This window comes from Ovis aries, chromosome 12 (genome assembly GCF_016772045.2).
Source record: "Ovis aries strain OAR_USU_Benz2616 breed Rambouillet chromosome 12, ARS-UI_Ramb_v3.0, whole genome shotgun sequence".
In the NCBI taxonomy this organism is placed as follows: Eukaryota; Metazoa; Chordata; class Mammalia; order Artiodactyla; family Bovidae; genus Ovis; species Ovis aries.
In genome coordinates, this window is record NC_056065.1 from 64,513,856 (window position 1) to 64,533,828 (window position 19,973).

Below are 19,973 nucleotides of genomic sequence, written 5' to 3' on the forward strand. Positions count from 1 at the left end.
ACAGCTTGAGAGTATCAGCAGAGTAGCCAAGATGAGAGAGAGCTGAGAGAGGCAGCCAGAGAGCAGGGCTTTCTCAAGATCATTCTGGTTCATCAGCAGATGGACTCCTTTTTTACTCAGTTCAAAAAAGGAAGAGTTTCATTTTAGACTGAACCCCAGGAATGTAAGTCCAAGACTCACCAATGAGAACTCTCTTTGGAAAAGAAAACTATTGCCTTTCTGATTTGATCTTTCTGTAGCCCAGACATGAAAAACCAACCTCTGCTTCTGTGTTAAAGCATCAGCAAGGGTAGTCACAGCTCCAACCAGCTCCATGTTACAAGGATCTTTCACAGGCACTCATGCCTCTGGTCTCTGGAGGTGTCATCGGAGACCGATCTTCAGCATCTCCACAATAAATGACAGCGCTGTGAAGTGAAGCCTCTCTCTGGGGAGGCGCTATCACTTCAGTGCAATAGCCCATTAGCCTGGTGACACTTGCCTTCCAGTGCCAGGTTCTGCTAACCCCAAAGTGCACACGCAAGCTAATTCCCTTACACGGTAGACCAAGCAAAAGACTCAGGCCTACACACTGACCGGCAGCTTCTGCAAAGAACAAACATGTATATTGTTTCCCATCACAATGGCAAATGCCAAACTCCTACTTCTGCCTTTTCCAAAAATAAAAAAAAGGTGGGGGGGGGAGGGGGGACACCTTCTAAGGAAAACCTGCACTTACTTATTTTGCACGCATGAGAAAAGTCAGTGTATACACTCATACCACAACTATTCCACCCCAGATGTCCACAGCAATGGTTTTCCCAGCTTTCAGATCTTCTGACATAATTCTCTGGGTTTCTTTTTCTTCTCAGCACAGCCCTTCTTTCAGCGGTTGTTGTTCATGAAAGAGATGGCATTTTCTTTCAGGATAAAGGTTATATTAGTCAAGGTTCTCCAGGGAAATGGAACCAACAGATAGCTGGAGAGTCAGAGAGAGAAAGAAGCGGGGGGTTGGAGGAGACAAAATACATATAATATGTACCTCTATATAATATATTTACTTCCTCTCTATCTGTTGTGGGGGGTGGATATTTTAAGGAACTGGCTCATGCAGTCATCGATATGGGCAAATTCAAAATTTGTAGGGTAGGCCAGCAGGCTGGAGACTCAGGGAAGAGCCAGTGTTGCAGCTCAGGTCCAGAGGCAGGCTGATGGCACATTTCCTTCTTGCTGCAGGAGGTTAGTCTTTTGTGTTGTTCATGCCTTCAACTGATGGAATGGGGCCCACCAACATTATGGAAGGCTTTACTCAAAGGCCACTGATTTAAATATAAATCTCAGCTAAAAACACCCTCAAGACACATCCAGAATAATGCCTGACCACATATCCAGGCACCACTGACACATAAAATTAACCATCCCAAAGGGCAAAAAAAAATTTAGAATTTGTTACAGATATGAACCATCAGTCTATTCAGCAATGATATGAGACAAGGCTAAGTCAAAAGTACTGAAAAGTTATACCTAAGTACAAATTTTAAAAAAGGCCCCAAAAGCATCTTAAGTAATGTGGCGACAGACTAAGTTGTTTCATTTTTCATGGTATCAGTTGGGGAACTACAAACTCATAACATGCTGTGGCTAGAACGGTCTTTAAAAATCAGCCTACCTGGCCCTGGGCATGGATGAAGAGATCAAGGCAAGGTGGAGAATTCAATAAAATCTGAGGATGGGGTGGTGCATGGCATAGTTGATGCAAAAGCGCAAACAGCTAAGAAACCAGATAAAACTCATACTGGAATGCCTTATGTGGAATGTTTCTGAGATGAAAATCACTCTCTACTGTCTAAACATACAACTGGGCAACACCAAGATAGAGAGAGAGAGACAGCTGAGTAGGGTGCTGGATGATTGGACCAAGCTGACCTGTTATCAAAAGTTGGCCTCTGTGTATCCAAAAGACAGGCTATCCAGGGACGGATAACTAAGAGGTCAGTTACTGCCTTTATTTTGATAAGCTCCATGGGAAAATGAGGCTTTGGCCACCACCATGCCAATATCAGCAAAGACTGGCTAGTGGATCTGAGGTTTCTATGCTTCCCAGAGGGACCCTTAATAATCTGTCTCTCATGGGGTGGGGTGGGGTGAGATTCAGCAAATATTAGTGAGTTACTCTCTTTTCCTCCTCAGATAGATGCCAGCAGTGGGTCCCTTTAGTTTACGAGCATTTGCACAGGCCTTGAAAACAAGTTATTAAGATTCAGCACCATTATCAAAGGGGCCTTGGCAGAATCTAATCTCTGGGAGACAGCAAACTGGCCCAGAAGTGGGGCTGTGACCTTCAGTCACCTGCTGGCCTTGCTGCAATCTGATGCCTAAGAAATGGGGATTCAGTGCATCTTTGATGCCCAGTCAAGGCTTTGAAGCTGTGTCAAGACCGCAGGACAAAGGCAGCACTGTTTATGCAAATCTAGAAACAAAAGAAGCTGGACTCCAAAGCCACTAAAAGTAACATCAGAAATGCAATACCCAGGGGTGATTAGAGGCCCTGCACCAGTGTGAAACAGAATGCCCGAAAGTGAGGCTGGGCAGCACACCAAAACATACACCGGGAAGGAATCCTGAGTGGCCACAGCCTGCCTGAATGTGCTTTGAGGCCTTGATGTCCACAGTTCCTTAGCCAAGGGGCAGCCTCTGTGCCGCAGGAAGGAAGCCCGGGCCACCACTGCTCTCCACCTGGGGCACACAGGCCCGTCCTGAGAAGTTCCAATGCGTGCTCTCAAAGCCAGCCCGCTTGCTGCCACGTCCCCTTGGCAGTTCAGTCATCATGTGGCCCAGGCCTTCTGCAGGAGACAACACTTTTAGGGAACACCTTTGGGCACTATACACAACAGGCTGAACGCTGGTGGTAAAGAACCCTCCTGCCAATGCAGGAGACAGAAGAGGCAATGGCTCAGTTCCTGGGTCGGGAAGATCCCCTGGAAGACGACATGGCAACTCACTCCAGTATCCTTGCCTGGATCATCTCAGGCACAGAGGAGCTTGGCGGGCTACAGTCCATAGGATGGCAAAGAGCTGGACACAACTAAAGCAACTTTCATGCACACAACAGTGTGAAATAAAAATGAGCTTCCAAGAAAACTTGAGACTTTTTTTTTAGGCCACTCCCCCAAAGATCTAAAATTCAGCTGAGGGTCCAGGAAACATCAATCACGCAATGTTATGTTTCGTGAAAATTCTTTAGATTTCGTTACTTCCATGAAGGGGCTTCCCAGGTGGCTCAGTAATAAAGAGTACACCTGGCAATGCAAGAGACAAAAGAGACACAGGTTCAATCCCTGGGTCGGGAAGATCCCCGGGAGGAGGGCATGGCAACCCACTCCAGTATTCTTGCCTGGAGAAACCCATGGACAGAGGAGCCTGTTGGGCTAGAGTCCAAGGGGTCGCAAAGAGTCAGACACAACTGAGTGACTGAGTACTTCCATGCAGGGGCTACTGATGTCAGATCAGGAAGGGATTCCAGAGAACATCTGTCTCATCCAGGGGTTCTTACGTTTGGCCACACAGTCCCATTCTCTGGGAAGTTTTCAAAATATGTCGCTTGCCCTGATCCTATTGCAGAGATTCAGACCTAAGTGATGTCTAGGTGGGGCCTAGGTATCAGTATTGTTTTTTCTATATTTTAATCAAATGATTCTAACAAGCAGCCACATTTTAAAGCCACAGTTCTGGCACCTCTCTCTTTTGTTATGGAAGAGAAACTGAGGTCCAGAGAGAATAAGGGCTTGTTCAGAGTTACACAAGTAAACAGCACCTCCCTGTCCACTCACAGAAGTGAAGTGAAAGGTGCTCAGTCGTGTCTGACTCTTTGCAACCCCATGGACTATACCATCCATGGAATTCTCCAGGCCAGAATACTGGAGTGGGTAGCCATTCCCTTCTTCAGGGGATCTTCCCAGCTCAGGGATGGAGCCCAGGTCTTCCACATTGCAGGCGGATTCTTTACCAGCTGAGCCACCAAGGAAACCCACAAGGCAACATAAATTAGAAAACAAGGAGTTTTGCACAGTACAGGGGGCGGGGGAAATGGATGAGGCTGCTTTGGGCTGGAGGCCACAGTCCTGGAGACCCCAGTGCACTTGGCTTCACCTTCCGTCCCAGGTGATCATGATCTTCTTGGCAGGAGGCACTGAGCTGTGGAATGCAGCTCACATTTCAGAGAAGGGGAAGGACTTGAAAAGAAAATGGGACACATACCCTTGAGGACATTTACAGTGTTACCTAAAGGACACAATAAAACAAGGGTATAAACAGTAAGAGATTTAGCAACTGAGTTGTGATCGTCCCCAGAGAAGGCTGCCTGTGGGTGAGGCTGTAATAATGTTACTTTACCAACCCTGAACATACCATTGTGCAACAGTGACAAACTCAGAAAAACCTTTGGTATAGTGGACTCGAATAGCGTGAATTTCCGAAAAGTTGTATTTTGGTTTCATAACCAGTGCAGACACCAGGTTAGGGACTTGGTAATATCATAATGTTAAGGCTGAACTTCAACTCACCTGGGCTTCCCTGGTGGCTCAGATGGTAAAGAAGTTGCCTGCAATGCAGGTGACCCAGGTTCAGTCTCTGGGTCGGGAAGATTCCCTGGAGAAGGGCATGGCAACCCACTTCAGCATTCTTGCCTGGGAAATCCCATGGACAGAGGAAACTTTCGGGCTATAGTCCACGGGGTTGCAAAGAGTCAGACACGACTAAACGACTTTTCACTTTTCAACTAAACTTATTTAATAGACTGTTTATTCTTTTCACACATGATAGGAGGAGTTTTAATGGCATGCCAAAGAGAAAATCAAAGGTAAGAAAATTAAATACCAGCACAAAAGAAACAAGATAAGGGGATATGGGTCCTGAAGTGGGTCACATGACTACCACTCAGTAGAAAGAAACACACTGGTTTGATTTCCCTCTAGACTATTAGAGATGTTCATCAGTAGACAGCTTTTCTTCTATAAACCTAAATACTTCATGAGCTCATGATGTGAGATAACTGAGCAAATAAGAGGGTTGGAGGGAGTGTCATTTTACATAAAGCCCCAGTGCAAGGCTCTTCATATAATGGGCAATCTGAGGCACTCCCTTAAATTAAAAAAAAATTTTTTTTTAATAGCCACTATTGGAAGGAGGAAGGACACATGTGCTTGACTCTGTAAAAAAAAAAAAAAAAAAAAAAAAAGATGCTGCCTGGCAGAGCCTCTTCTTCATAATCCTGTACATTACAATTTCTCTTAATAAGAAAACCCCTTGGCCTTCTTGATTGCTTAAGCATCTGGAAACTGGGGTGTAGAAGATTCCAGCATGTGCCAACTTTCCAAGCTTTGAAAATCCCATGGCCTGTACTTTGGATGCATATACAGTCAGTCCTCAGTCCCTCCATGAGGGCCCCTTATTCTTCACGGGACCTTCTAGGCACTCAGCTCCTACAGTTCCCAGACCAGAGGTGCATATAAATTACTTGTGCACATGTTTAAGATACAGATTCCAGGCCTGAGGCTGGGAAAGATTGAGGGCAAGAGGAGAAGTGGGTAACAGAGGATGAGATGGTTGGATGGCATCACTGGCTCGATGGACATGAGTTTGAGCAAGCTCCAGGAGCTTGTGAAGGACAGGTGTGCTGCAGTTTATGAAATCACAAAGAGTTGGATGCAACTTGGTGACTGAACACAGTCTAACAAGATTGAGGAAAGGCAGAGGGGAGACTTGTGATTTTCTAAAATATTTTAGTATCCTGGCTGTTCTGAGCCTTACAGGCCAACTCTACAAAATCTATCTGAAATGCAAGACACGGTCTGACTGTCTGAATGCCCTTCCACCCCATCTGCTTCCAGCAGAGGGAATGCAGCTCTGGAAGAGCTGCATATAAGCTTACTGTTCTGTGGTGCAGCGATGACATGAAAAATCCTGATTCCACTTGGCAGCAACTTTCCACTATCTTGGCGGGTCTCAGCCATAATCACTGTGGTGTGTGGAGCTTGGACAAATTATGGGGCTGGCTGGAAACCAAGAGACGAAAAAGCAGTCCAGCAGTCCAGCAAGGGACTCTGTTGGAAATGCCATGGCTCCAACTGTCCATGACCATATTTCTCATGGATAACCCAGAAATTTAAGTTCCACTGTTGGAACTTGTTGGAAATCCTGCCTTTCCCAAGACCCTGAAAAGTGGCAATTTCTCACCCAATATGACTTTTAGGGAGAATGTCAATCAACACACAAGCACGCATTCCTCTTTCTCACAGAGTCATTTCTTGCCCTGTAAGAACAGGAAAGCTGGACGTGGTCCACTGCCCTCCCCACCTCCAAAATGTATACAATTGCTCTCAGAAAGCAAAGCAACTGGAGAGTAAGAGTTTTATTCTTTACCTTCTAAAATGTAGGCACTTTGGGCTACCTCCATGGTTTTCCTGGGCTTGACAGCTACCTTAGTCTATCTGGGCTGCTCTAACTAAATACTACAGACTGGGTAGCTCATATACAACAGAAATTTATTTCTCATAGTTCTGGAAGCTGGAAGTCCAAGACGAGGACGGCAGCATGGTCAGGTTCTGCCGAAGGCCATCTTCAGGGCTGTAGACTTCCTGCGGTGTGCTCATGTGGTGGAAGAGAGGAGGGAGCTCTCTGGAGACCCCGTATGACAGCACTAATCCCATTCTTGCTTCACCCCCCATAACTGAAGCACCCCCCAAAATCCCCACCACCTAACACAGTCATCTCTAGGGGTTAGGGTTTCAACATATGAACTTTGTGGTCCATACAGATGTTCAGATCATGGCAATGGCCAAAATGGGGAAAACTCCATTTAAGGAACTTCCTCTCTCTAGCCTGATATGTCCCTCCATAGACTTTGAAGTGATCCAACCTAGGAGGTGAGAAGCATGCTTCCAACATAGCCCATTTATCCCTTAAACTAAGTACTCAGAAGACTGCCTCATCAGGGCGGCCTGCTCCCCACCCCTGGCCACAGCCTTCTGCCATCTTCTTAGGGGTGTGCAGTCTAAGGATCATTACTTATGCTATCATTTATATTTTTTGAAATGTACATCTTCTAAGTGGTTTTGAAACATTAATCAAACATGTTGGGGCAAAAACGGTATAAAATCTCATCAGCTAAACCAGATAAGTCGGGGGTTGGGGGGGAAGGTATCAGCTTGCTGAACCTGACAAACAACTAAAATAACTACAATTGCTGCCTCAATTAAATGAGATGTGTTACAAAATCATAAATTTAGTCTTGGCAGGATGTCATGAAGCCATTATGGGAAGTCTGAGTTCGACAGGATTTCTGTATGGTGCTCCTAGAGAGGAAAAGAAATGCCCTCCAGCCAAATCTAAGGTTTAATTCATGCAAGAGACTTGGCTAAAGTCACCGACCACAAATGCTCTGTTTTCATGGCTCTGAATGGCAGCAAGTTCCAGGGAATTAATTACAGCCACTCCTATTTATATTCTGCATGGCTTCTCAATTACCTCCTATAACGAGATGCTTTTTCATTTTATGAACATTCACACACAGCATTCCAACCATGGGAATGGAGAGCTGAGGGAAAAGTAATGCAATTCTGATCATTTTACCACTAGGTCACTCGCTGGCAGCTTCCCAAGCCTTCTGGTTCTAGAAAGCACTCACCACTTGAGCCCTAGGGATCCTGAGAAGCCTGAGCAGAGCGCAGCGGTCACCACCCAATTGCCTACAGGGGTCAGCCAAGCCACATACGAGAGTCGGACAGCAGGAACCAATCACAAGTTCATACAGGGTGGGCCTGATGGGGACATGACTGCCTGGACAAAATCCAGGGGACAGGGGCTAGCCAGCCCCACAGTTGTTGCTGTGTACAATTTTCAGGGGGATCCCCAGTAGTCCAGTGGTTAGGACTCTGCGATTCCACTGCAGGGGGCACAGGTTCGAACCCTGGTCGGGGAACTAGGATCCTGCCTGCCATGTGGTGCAGCCAGAAAAATAAAAATATAAAAAGCAAATTTAAAAATTAAATAAAAGAGAAACAATCAGGAAAGAAAATGCTTGAAAAAATTAACTGTTAGTCGCTCAAATGTGTCCAATTCTTGCAACCCAGTGGACTGTAGCCCACCAGGCTCCTCTGTCCATGGGATTCTCCAGGCAAGAATACAGGAGTGGGTTGCCATTTCCTCCTCCAGGGGATCTTCTCGATCTAGGGATTGAACCTGGGTCTCCCACATTTCAGGCAGATTCTTTACCATCTGAGCCACCTATGAGGACTTTATCAGATTTAACTTAAAAAAAAAAACCCAGCAATTTGATATGCTGAGAATATGAATTCAATTAAATGAACAAGTCACTCCTTTGAGAATAAAAATGTCAAGACATATACAGTATACACATTTTGTAATTCCTGATGAATCATAGCCATGATTTAAACACTTACACTGCAACCTCTTCATGGTAACTGGTAACCTCAGATGGCAACTGGTGAATAGAACTAACAACCAGGCTATGCGCTGGTCATTTTCTCTCAAATTTTAACTCGACTGTATATTGTTACATGATTTGAAGAAATGTGGAGAACTGAGCCTTATAATAGTTCTACTATACTCCCTAGATAAGCCTTATAATGGACCTACTATAGTGTGTCTTAGACTTGAAGACAGTGCTCACAATCATAGGACCCATGAGGACATGTAAGTCCTGCAAAAAGGACTGAGGCACAACCAATAGCCTTTCTGATTACAAAGCTTTCATTGTTCATTCCTCTGACCACCGAGACAGTCAAGGGAGAGGGCCACAGGGAGCGTGCTTATGTACCTGGAGTCGCAAAGAAACTCAGCAATGGAATCATAGGGAGAACAGAGTTGAAGACAGAGTGAGACTAAACTCTGCTTAGAAAAACTGCATGCTCTTTTAAGCCAGGAGCAATACTGATTATAAACCACTCAGCATCATAAAATACTCAACCACTGAGCAACAAAGGGCTTAAAAATCTAGAAATCTGTTATTGCACCCCAACACTTATTCATTATATAACATACTGGGGGAGCATCCCTTAACTATCCTGTGCTTTGGTTTCTGCACCTGTGGAAGTCAATTAATAAAACAGATCCAGGACAATTTAGGCATCCGTTTTAACTCTGCAAGCAATTTGTCTGAACTTGAGCAAAATGATAGGTGACTTCACTTTTTACCCAAAGGAAACATGTAATTCTGAGGTCCCATCCTGTTTTGAAATTGTAGGATGGGAGGAGGATTCATAGTTTTCTTCAACTATATGGAAGAAAGTTGAGTTTATGTGTCAATCAAATCCAAGACCACTAATTAAAAAGGCTGAAAAGCTGACCCTCTCTCTTACCAAAAATGCTTCCATCACCATGAATATGAATAATGCTGTCGTATTCATTTGTCACTAAAAATCCTTGATAAATTTTTTCTGTTGCTAAATAGCTGAGATCCTGGGAAGTGACCTGTATATTTATGTACAACCCATATATTTAGTCTCATTCTATTCCTATAAAATCTACCAACACAGAACAGAGTTTAGTAACTATCAAGTGCCTAAGCTAACTGATGAAATTAACAAGACAGCGGAAGGGAACCACTGAGTCCTCGTGTCATTCAAGCAGAAGGGGCTATTCTTCTTTGAAAGAAACACTGGCACTCTTATCTTTCTAAGTTGGGTCAACTGACAGAAGCAAAAACTAGAACTAATTGGTCCTTTCTTGATCTTAAACAGACCATCTGTACTCAGTCTGAGACATTAACTGCCTGAATCGCATCCTGGCTCCACCATGCACTAGCCTTGTGAGCCTAGACAAGTTTTTTAAATTCTCTGTGCCTCAGTCTCCTCCTGCGTAAAGTGAAGACAGCGATGACAGTTCTCACCTGGGCTTGCTGTCAGGAGTAAATCAGTTATTATACCAAAGTGTTTAGAACAGCCCTTCCATAAATGTTAATTTCCATTAGGCTGATAATTTTTGTTGTAAGCAAGGAAATAAACAGAGCTTGAACATATTTCTTCTTTAAATTTTTCATTTTAAAATTTTAAAGAGAAGAGAAAGGAAGAGAAATGTAATGGCAATGAGACCCAAAGGAAAAGACATATAGGAAATGGCAACTATTTTCTATTTAGTAGCACATGTGTAAAAAACATTGTATTACATTATCTCATTTGCTTGTTATAATAACTCTTTGCAAACATGCTAAGTTGCTTCAATCAAGTCCAACTCTTTGGGACCCTATGGACAGTAGCCAGCCAGGTTCCTCTGTCCATGGGATTCTCCAGGCAAGAATACTGGAGTGGGTAGGCATTCCCTTCTCCAGGGGACCTTCCCAACCTAGGGATCGAACACTTGTTGCCTGCATCTCTGGCATTAGCAGGTGGGTTCTTTACCACTAGTGCCACCAGGGAAACCCAATAACTCTTTGAGGTATGTATAATTATTAGTCATTTCCAGATGAGGCAGCTAGGCTTAGAGCTTCACTGATGTGCCCATGAGCATACAGGAGAATTGAGCCCTAGTCTATCTGACTCTAATTTTCATACTCTCCCCTCCAAACTAAACTACCAGGTTTGGAGGACAAAGAGGGGAGGAGGCAAGGGTAAGGTGAGGAAAATAAAATAATGGGTAGAAGTGGACTCAAGTACCATATATGTTTTCAGCCATGAGCTGAAACTTCCATCTAGAAGTAAAACAAAAATGCTTAATGTCAAGATGGTAATGAGAAAATATGACATCATTCTCACTGCTGATGAAAACTAGCATTAGTATTAGTTTGGAACATTTTATAAACCACACTTATATTTGTATATCAAGTTAAACATTCAACAAAATGCTACTGGTTGGACATTAAAATGTAGATATAAATCCAAGCTAATCCCCAAACACTGCACAGATAAAACTGTGTGCAAACATCAGGCTCAGTACTCTGAACAAGCAGAAGTTTGTCACTGCCAGTGTTTATGTCAACAGAAACATCTCTTTATTTAAAAGCCATATGATGGTTTCCAAGTTAGCATACATATTACTTTTCAAAACTCTAGCAAATGAAATGCCCAAATTGTTCTGTAATTACAGGATGGTTACTGCCTTGTGACTGCACAGACTGTGAATCCCAACTGTCTTCCCACAGGGAACAGCAGGCTCTCCAAAACACAAACTAATGTGTCTTTCGGGTCCAATGTCTTTCCTTGGGACCAGCTCCATTTTTCATCAGCATATTACTGGGCACTGTTCCCCTTAATCATAGGTTTGGGAAGTGGGGGAGGGGTGAGGTCAGCCTTCCTTCTACTGCTAAGGCCACTATTCACGGCTCCACCGAACTGAAGAGAACCCACTCAAGTGCGCTGCTGCAGGTCACAATGCCGACCAGTTCCCTTCATCTCAGCAGTGCAGGTTTTAATTAGAACACAAGGATTATCTTAGTTCCTTATCACAACTGTGATAGCTGAAGGAAAACAGTTTGGTGGGGTTTTGAGATCAGACCGGTAAATGATGTGAGTTCTCCCTTTCGCTGGTACAAAGTTATCTCTAAAATATAAACTTTCTTTAACTCAGTTGAATACAAATAAACTTGATGCTGAAATAACTGCACTCATCCTCTGAAGAGGTTTTCAGGTCAATTTGTTGGTACTCAGTACAGATCTGGTCCAGAACTTTAGCTGAGGGAAAAACATCACACTACTGGGAAATCTGAATGTGATCACTGAACCAGGCTCTTAATTACTCATACAGGAAAGAAATCTCATCAGATACTCCTCCCGCCATTGTTAACGGTAAGCAGAAGAAGAAGAGTGAGTTTGCATAGAGTTACTAAAATAAGGTGAAATCGAAGCTGGCAACCCAGTCCCTACACTCAACATGGTTCTGTTTTATAAAGTTCTGGCCATTTTTGACACTGCCTATTTTTGACATCAGCATATGCTGGCTCTGCAGAATGGATACTAGTCAATTTGCCATCTCAGAATGTAGAGTAGAGTGTGGGGCTGAGACTGGAGTAAGTAACCGGTAGAAGCACCTCAAAGCCGCAGCATCCTAAACCGAGTTACTGCCTCTCCTGGAGGGTTATAACCCATTACCTTCCCAGTCAAATAATCTTCTAGTGCTAGTCATGAAGTCAGCAGCTCCAGAGTACAATGCAATGAGTTTGGAGATTTGCAAAACTTAGACCTGCCACTCACTTTATCTTCCCTGACAGGAAGCTCTGGTTAATGTCCCAGTGCCTTTTTCTTTTACTTGCTGCTCTTTCTTTCTGGAACCCTTCTTCCTTCCCAGGTTTTTTGTGGATTCCTATTTGTCCTTCAAAACTGAATTCAAACTAAGTGTCAACTATCCTAAAAAAACAAACAAACAATCTTCCTTGACCATACAACTGCCCTAATCTGATTTAGAACTCTTTAGTCACTCTCCCAATAGCTACAAATGCCACTCAGATCACCTTACACTGCCTAGTTAAAAAAACAAACAAACACATATTTATCTATGAGGAGCCACATCTTATTCAACCTTTTCCTGACTGAACAGGGCATAATGCCTGGTTCTCACAAAAGCAGGTGATTAGGAGCCCATACTTACATGCTTGCACAACCTCTTTGTACCTCGGTTTTCTCATCTGTAAAAAGGTATAATAAGACACGCCTGATGGGGTTATTGTGGAAATGAAACCAGAAAATGAATTGTAAAGTGCTCAGAAGAACTGTGAGCTCTTATTAAATATCTGTGAAATTAACAAGCTAATATAATCTTTACTAAGTCAGTTACTTACTATGAAATGGAGATAATCTTATTTCTCCATAGGATGATAGCAAACATCAAAGGAGATAACACAGCTGGTACTTTGAAAGCTGTAAAGGACTATTTAAAAACTGGCATTTTATTATTTTTACTTAATAAATTATATAACATTCTAAGCCAGAACTCAAAGAAGAGTCTTCAGCGGCTGGCTAATGCAGGGGTTGCCCAAGGCCTTACCCAAGCTGTGGGTTTCTTCCTTAACTTTCCAACATTGACCATAAAGGTACAGTCCCATAAACCACAAACAAGGGTAAGGGAAAAGAGATCCCTAAGGTCTATGCAGAACTGGACTGCTCTTTATCTAAAGAGAACACCAACATCCATAGAATCTGGAACATCCAGGGAACTGAGGATGTGCAGTCACTGCTCAGTGATTATGATCGTATCATACAATCTATGGAATTCAAGAGCCAGAAAATCACTGAGAAAATCTGAAATCACTTATTCTGATTCCCTCATTTCACTGAGAGGAAACTGATATCTGTGACTCCCAAGCAACTGGCCCCAAACCAAGGTCAAGCTAGTGACAAACAAATCAAGTCTCTTAATACGTAGCTTATAGGTTTATATACATTTTGCTTACATTGTGTTCCCTTTATCCTTTTGGAGGTGGTCTTTAGAAACAAACTAGGGTTAAAATTCCCATTTTAATCATTTATTAATTCTGTGAGTGAGTTACTAAACTGATCCAAGCCTCAGTGTCTTTGTTTGTAAAATAAGGATCATAGTATCTCTTAAAAGTTTGCATGCCTGTGTGCGCAGTCACTCGGTCGTGTCTGACACCCTGCGACCCCACAGACTGTAGCCCGCCAGGCTCCTCTGTTTGTGGAATTTTCCAGGCAAGAATACTAGAGTGGGTTGCCAATTCCTACTCCAGGGGATCTTCCTAACCCAGGGATCAAACCTGCATCTCTTGCATCTCCTGCACTGCGAGGCGGATTCTTTACCACCGTGCCAAGTTTACTATCTGATAAAAGGGGTACTGTCTGTGCATTGGATAGCAAAACCTGTGCCTCATACTCACTTCTGCACTCACTCATGTCCTAGTAACTACTGGGATGCTCTTCAAGATTAAACAATGCATAAAGACAGGCCATACTGTAAAGCACCTCTTTTGAAGAAAGCATCTGAGAACTGACACTTGCAAAATTTCCTTTTGGGACTGAAATGGTTAAAAAAAATCCTCTGGCTTAAAACCTGGCTGCACCAATGTTCCCACTTTCCACATAGCATGGCCTCCTGCGTGGCAGCCGGCACGTATAACGGGTATATAGTAAGGCAGTGTATAGCACAGTGCGGTACTATATCTCATGTTTGCTTTCTCACCTCTGCACTTTGCCCACCAGGTACCCTTAGGCTGCCAGTTCCAGCTACTGCTTTATCCTTTCTTCTCCCTTTCTGCCCCACCAAGGCTTTAAGGATATTTTGTCTGTGGACAGCTCCCTTTATCAACACAAGACAGAACTCCCCCGTGACAAGGGCTCTAGCTTCCTCCGGAGACCAAAGGCCTCTTGTCCATGTATCTGGTGGCTTATCTCCTCTGGTCAAGGTCCACCTTCTCCTCCACAGGCTCTTGAGCGGCTCATCTGGCCATCAAATTCTCACCCTCCGATATCTGCTTTTATACAAAGATGTGGGGACAGGACCAAGTTCTCAAGTTGAGATGGGCAGCCACCCCCACTGATGCCCTGACCCTCCCCGCAGCAAGCACCGGGACCAGGCCCGGGTCTCTATTCTAAGAGCATCAAATCTTTGCTGTTTGCCTTCCTGAGGCTGCTCAGTCCCGAGGACTTAGTACCCCAAGGGACCCGGCGATGTTTGCATCTGCGGCGGGATTGGGCCCAGGAAGGAAGGCAGGATGCGGGGACGGGACAGCTTGGAGCGCTCAGACAAGAAAGCATCCACGGTGGTGGCGTGGTTAGAACGCAGCGGGCTTCACCTAGCCTTAATCTCTGGATCCTGACCCCCTCTCCCCTTTCCCCTCACACCCGGGGAGAACCCGGAGCCACTTTTCAGCCTCTGAGATGGAAGCCTGGCACCTGGAAGCCAGGGCGGCGCACCCCAGCCACTCCGGAGTCCCCCGTTGCCAGCCGCAGTGACGGACCACGTCGCGTCCCAAGGAGCCGGCGGCGACGACGGGCACCTTTATTCCCTCACTCCCGGACGAGAAATGAGAGATGGGGGAAAAAGGAATCTTCGCGAGTGCAAAGGCGGAGAAGCTAGCACTTTTGCGGCGTCTCCCCAGCCCTATCTGGGAGAGGCACGAGGTCACCCCATTCGTACTGTCCCCGGGGGAGCTCCGGGCGGGCTGCTTATCCCCAGTAGCACCCGGGGCGCACACAGACGCGCGCGTCCTTCCCGACCGCAACCGCTGATCCGGCCAGGACCCGGGCAGGCAGCGAGGGGTGTGCGCACCACGTCTCCCGCGCGTCCTGAGCGGTCCCCCGGCCCCCCAGCCCGGCGCAGCCGGCTCACCAGATGGCCATCCTGCTCTTGGGGTAGTCCAGGCGCTCCAGGCACCCGAGGAAGTGAGGCAGCGTGTGCGCAGCGTTGCGCGCGAGGACGACCACCAGCACCGTGGGTCTCTGCAGGGGCGACTCGGGGAAAACCACCGCCTCCTCTTCGTCGTCCTCGGAGTCCGCCTCGGCGGCGAAGCGCGCCCGGCAGCCGCCGCGCAGCAGAGCCCAGGAGACGAGCAGCAGCGCCCAGGCCAGGGGGGCGGCGGGGCGCGCGGCCATGTTCCGGGCCGTGGCGGGCGGCGGGACGACCCGGCGCGGATGCCCGAGGCCGGCGGCGAGGGGCGGAGGGGAGGCGGCTGGCGCGCGCGCACTGGCACGGCCTCGGCCGCCGGGACCCTCCCGCTGCAGCCGCCGCCGCACCGCCCAGGCCCCGCCGCGGGCGCTCCGGAGTACCTGCGGCCGCCGGCGCTCGCCTGGGCTCCGGCTCGCAGACAGTCGTGTCGGTGCGGCTGTTTGTCCCGAGTCCGGCGGAAAGTTCCTCTAGTTCAGGTTCAGCTTGTACTGAGGTCTGTGGCTTTCCTCAGGGCTGTGAGGTGTGGCTGTGTCTGCCAATGGGCGTGTGAATGCGTGTGTGTATGTGTGTGTGCGCGCGCGCGCGCGAGCGAGCGTGTGTACATAACGGTACGACTCCAAGAAAATTTATTCTGCTTTTGCAAACCGCAGTCTAAAGTCCTTCACAGTGATGCAATGTATCCAGTTTTTCATAATGCACCTATTGACTAAATGGGTAGAGTTCTAAAATGAAAAGTCACCCAGTAATTCATTACTATGATAAACAGGCTTTTTTTTTTTTTTTTAACTTCCACGAAGGCAGAATATTTGTATTTCCTCACCCTCAAGCGCTCTTTAAATATATTTTTGACTGGGTAGTCTCCCCAGTAAGATCTAGTTGGAAGACCTGAAGAATTTTAGAGCCAGAGCGAACTCTTCAAATTAAAGGAAAGCTCTTCATGGGGCATGTCCTCTACCTGACAACTCAGGGTCCTGAACTTCCTGAAAGGGTGGCAGGTTAAGGACCAGATTCACTTCAGATGGTTTTCTTTTTCCTTAATGACCCAAACTGATAAATTGTAACAGACGGAAAATCTGTACATGCTGGAAGAGAAGGGAGAATAAGGGAGAAAGAAGGAAGGGTGGAAGAACGCAATTAGCAGGCAAAGTGAAAATGCTAGGAAATATACCATCAAAGGATATTTAATTTCGACCACAATGGAGGAAAGCTAGTAAAGAAGCTCTTTCAGTTCAGTTCAGTTCAGTTCAGTTGCTCCAACCTGTCTCTTTGCGACCCCATGAATCGCAGCACCCCAGGACTCCCTGTCCGTCACCACAAGAAGTTCTTTACTAGATTTCTTTTTTGTGTGGACTTCTTTTCTGGAAGTTCTTTGTGTGCGGAAGTTGGGGCTAAATTTTTGTCTCATGTGTGTTGCTTATTCTTGGTGTGAACTTGGAGACTTGACCTCTCTGGACATCAATTTCTTCCTATGTAAAAGCCTTTTAAGTTCCTGCCTTATTTTCTCATTCAACAACCATTTATGAAATTACTAAATGTCAATCATTCGGGTGTTGAGCGTTTGAATCCTCCTTCTCCAGAGAAAGGGGCAGAAGGTGTCCTGCCCTTTTTATCTGGCTGGGTCAGAGTTGGAGGAGGGAGTCTTGGCTGAATCAACAGGGCTAGTTTTTCCTGCACCAAAATACCTTTTGGGGGGCTTCCCAGGTGGCTCAGTAGTTAAGAATCTACCTGCCAGTGTTTGCCAATTGCAGGAGGCATGGGTTCAATCCTGGGTTGAGAAGATCTCCTGGAGAAGGAGATGGCAACCCACTCCAGTATTCTTACCTGGGAAATCCCAAGGACAGAAGAGCTTGGTGGGCTACAAGCCATGGGGTTGCAAAGAGTAGGACATGACTGAGCACGCACACACATTTTTTTTTCACTACTTGGATTTTTTTATTCCCTTGTCTTAGCCAGCCTAAAATCCTACAATATAAGCATTCATTCAAATTGACAAGTGTGCCAATTTTAACACTAAAACACTTGAGAGAAGAATAGTAGGCAATAGCTTTGGTATTCCTACATTTGTGTGAATTAAATCTGAGTTTCTAATCTCAATATCTAAACTGAGGTGCACTGTAAAAAGCTTTGAAGGGAATCCATATATGGAGCAAGGCACTGTTTTTGACAAAGCAAGTTCTGTGGATTTCTGATATCTGGGCTTGTGGACTCCAAGTCCAAGTAGGGAAAGGATATAGAGGGTAGCGTGAGAAAAAGAGCAGTGGCTGAAATGGGAAGGGATAAAATTAAACTGTGCCACTTTCAAAGTTTTGTCTAAGCTCTGGCCTGTATCCAAGCACTATATAATAGTTACCATAGAAAAATGTTTTTCAATTCCAAACACATTTACACAAATTTAAAATATTCTTTTTATCTTGTTTAAAAAGACTAGATATGTTTCTCAAATTGTCTTCACTTAATTGTTTCAACATTTTCTCAGTGTCTACTGTGCCAAGGCATGGGTGCTGGAAATGCATGGATAATTAAGATATATTGAATGAATGAATAAATACCATAAACTGGTAAGAAAAGAGGATAAGGAAGGGAAGTGGGGATGGTTAGGAAATGCCTCATTAAAGAAATGCCTTTGAACCGAGTATTGAAAAATGAGGGGCATATTTTAGGAAAATGATAGAGGCTTGGGAGAGGTTGGGATTTCAGGCTGATGGAACTATAAAAGCAAAAGAATGAGAGAACACAGAGCATGAGGAATGGCAATGAGAAGAGCATGACTGGAGGGCAGGGTCGGAAGGGGGAAGAGAGAAAGCTGGATTATTTTATGACTTTCATATAGTTATATATATATAACCTTTTACAGAAAAGCTAAAAACTTTGTTAAAATGGAAAAAATGAGCTAAATATCTCATGTATAGTTGGCTTACACAGTGCTTTCAAATGTCATATTGAATATATGAATATATGATTTTGAATGGTCACAACCATATGGCAGAGTTGCAGGCTCCAGGTGATTAAAGTCTCAAAAGCAAAATTTTAGTTTAAATATACAGATTGTCAAGCTCAGTAATTTTGAATTTATATGGTTAAATATCTTATTTTAAACTGATAAAAACCATTCTACTTTATAAACATATAAAAACATATTAAGGGCATATAAAAGCATATAGTTCTTCCCAGGTGGCGCTAGTGGTAAAGAACCCACTTGCCTATGCAGGAGACATAAGAGACGTGGGTTTGATCCCTGCGTCGGGAAGATCCCCTGGAGGAGGAAATGGCAGCCCACTCCAGTATCTGCTTGGAGAGCTCCATGGACAGAGGAGCCTGGTGGGCTACAGTCTGTGGGCTTGCAAAGAGTTGGACATGACTGAGTGACTAACACACACACACACGTACAACTTAATATCAAAGAAAAAAAAACCAACCTGGTTAAAAAATGGGCAGAAGACCTGAATAGACATTTTTCATAAGAAGACATACAAATGGCCAACAAGCATATGAAAAGGTACCCAACATTGCTAATTATCAGAGAAGTTCAAATCAAAATCGCAAAGAGATATCATCTCATACCTGTCAGCATGGCTATCAAAAAGTCTGCAAATTATAAATACTGGTGAGGATGTGGAGAAAAGGGAACTCCAGTACATTGTTTGTGGGAATGTAAATTGGTGTAGCCATTGTGGAAAACAGTATGGAGGTTTCTCAAAACACTAAGAACCACCAGATGATGAAGCAACCTGACTCCAGGGTATATATTTGAAGAAAATGAAAACACGAATTCAAAAACATACATTTACTCCAATGTTCACAGCAGCATTATTTACAATAGCCAAGATATGAAAGCAATATAAGCGTGCATCCACAGATGAATGGATAAAGGAGATATGGTATGTATATATACAATGGAATATTACTCAGCCATGGAAGATATATAGAAGATAATAGTTTGCCATTTGCAACAACATGGATGGACCTGGAGAGTATTATGCTTAGTGAAATAAACCAGACAGAGAAAGACAAATATTGTATGTTATCACTTATATGTGGAATATAAATGAACATAACAAAATGGAAACAGACTCACAGATAAAGAAAACTAACTATAGATTACCAGTGGGGAGAGGGAAGTGGGGAGTGCAAGATAGGGATATGAGATTAAGAGTTTCAAATGACTATGTATAAAATAAATAAGATACAAGTATATATTGTACAGAACAAGTAATTATATCCATTATTTTATAATAATTTTAATAGAGCATAATGTATAAAAATATTGAATCACTATATTGTACATCTGAAACTAATATAAAATTGTAAATCAGCTATAATATAAAAAAGGACAAAGAGAAGAAATTAGACTTTATGGTGCAATTAGCGATCCAATTTCTCTTTATACCTATGTGTGTATATGTGTACATCCATATACATATACACATACTCATTGCCTTAACTCTGCATTACATCTGTAATGTCATCTCTGTCCATATGTGCGTGACTTGCTACTTGATTCCATTGGTTTATTTATCTACCCTTGTAGAAATATCACATACTCTTAATTATAGACATTTATAGTAAGTTCTCTCAGTTTATTCATCAGAAGGGTCTTGGTTATTTTTGGCCCTTTGGGCTGCCATCTTTGGGGTCCCACAGAGTCA

General features: G+C 44.3%; 1 protein-coding gene across 1 annotated transcript in view; it reads right to left on the reverse strand.

The window, feature by feature from the left end:
* COLGALT2 (collagen beta(1-O)galactosyltransferase 2) overlaps positions 1-15,817 on the reverse strand; it is a 117,295-nt gene extending 101,478 nt beyond the window's left edge. The window contains exon 1 of the mRNA XM_004013865.5: positions 15,271-15,817. Coding sequence (XP_004013914.2) covers positions 15,271-15,533 — 263 coding nt within the window. The 5' untranslated portion in view covers positions 15,534-15,817. The remainder of the gene's footprint in view (positions 1-15,270) is intronic.
* Positions 15,818-19,973: the final 4,156 nt, after the last annotated feature.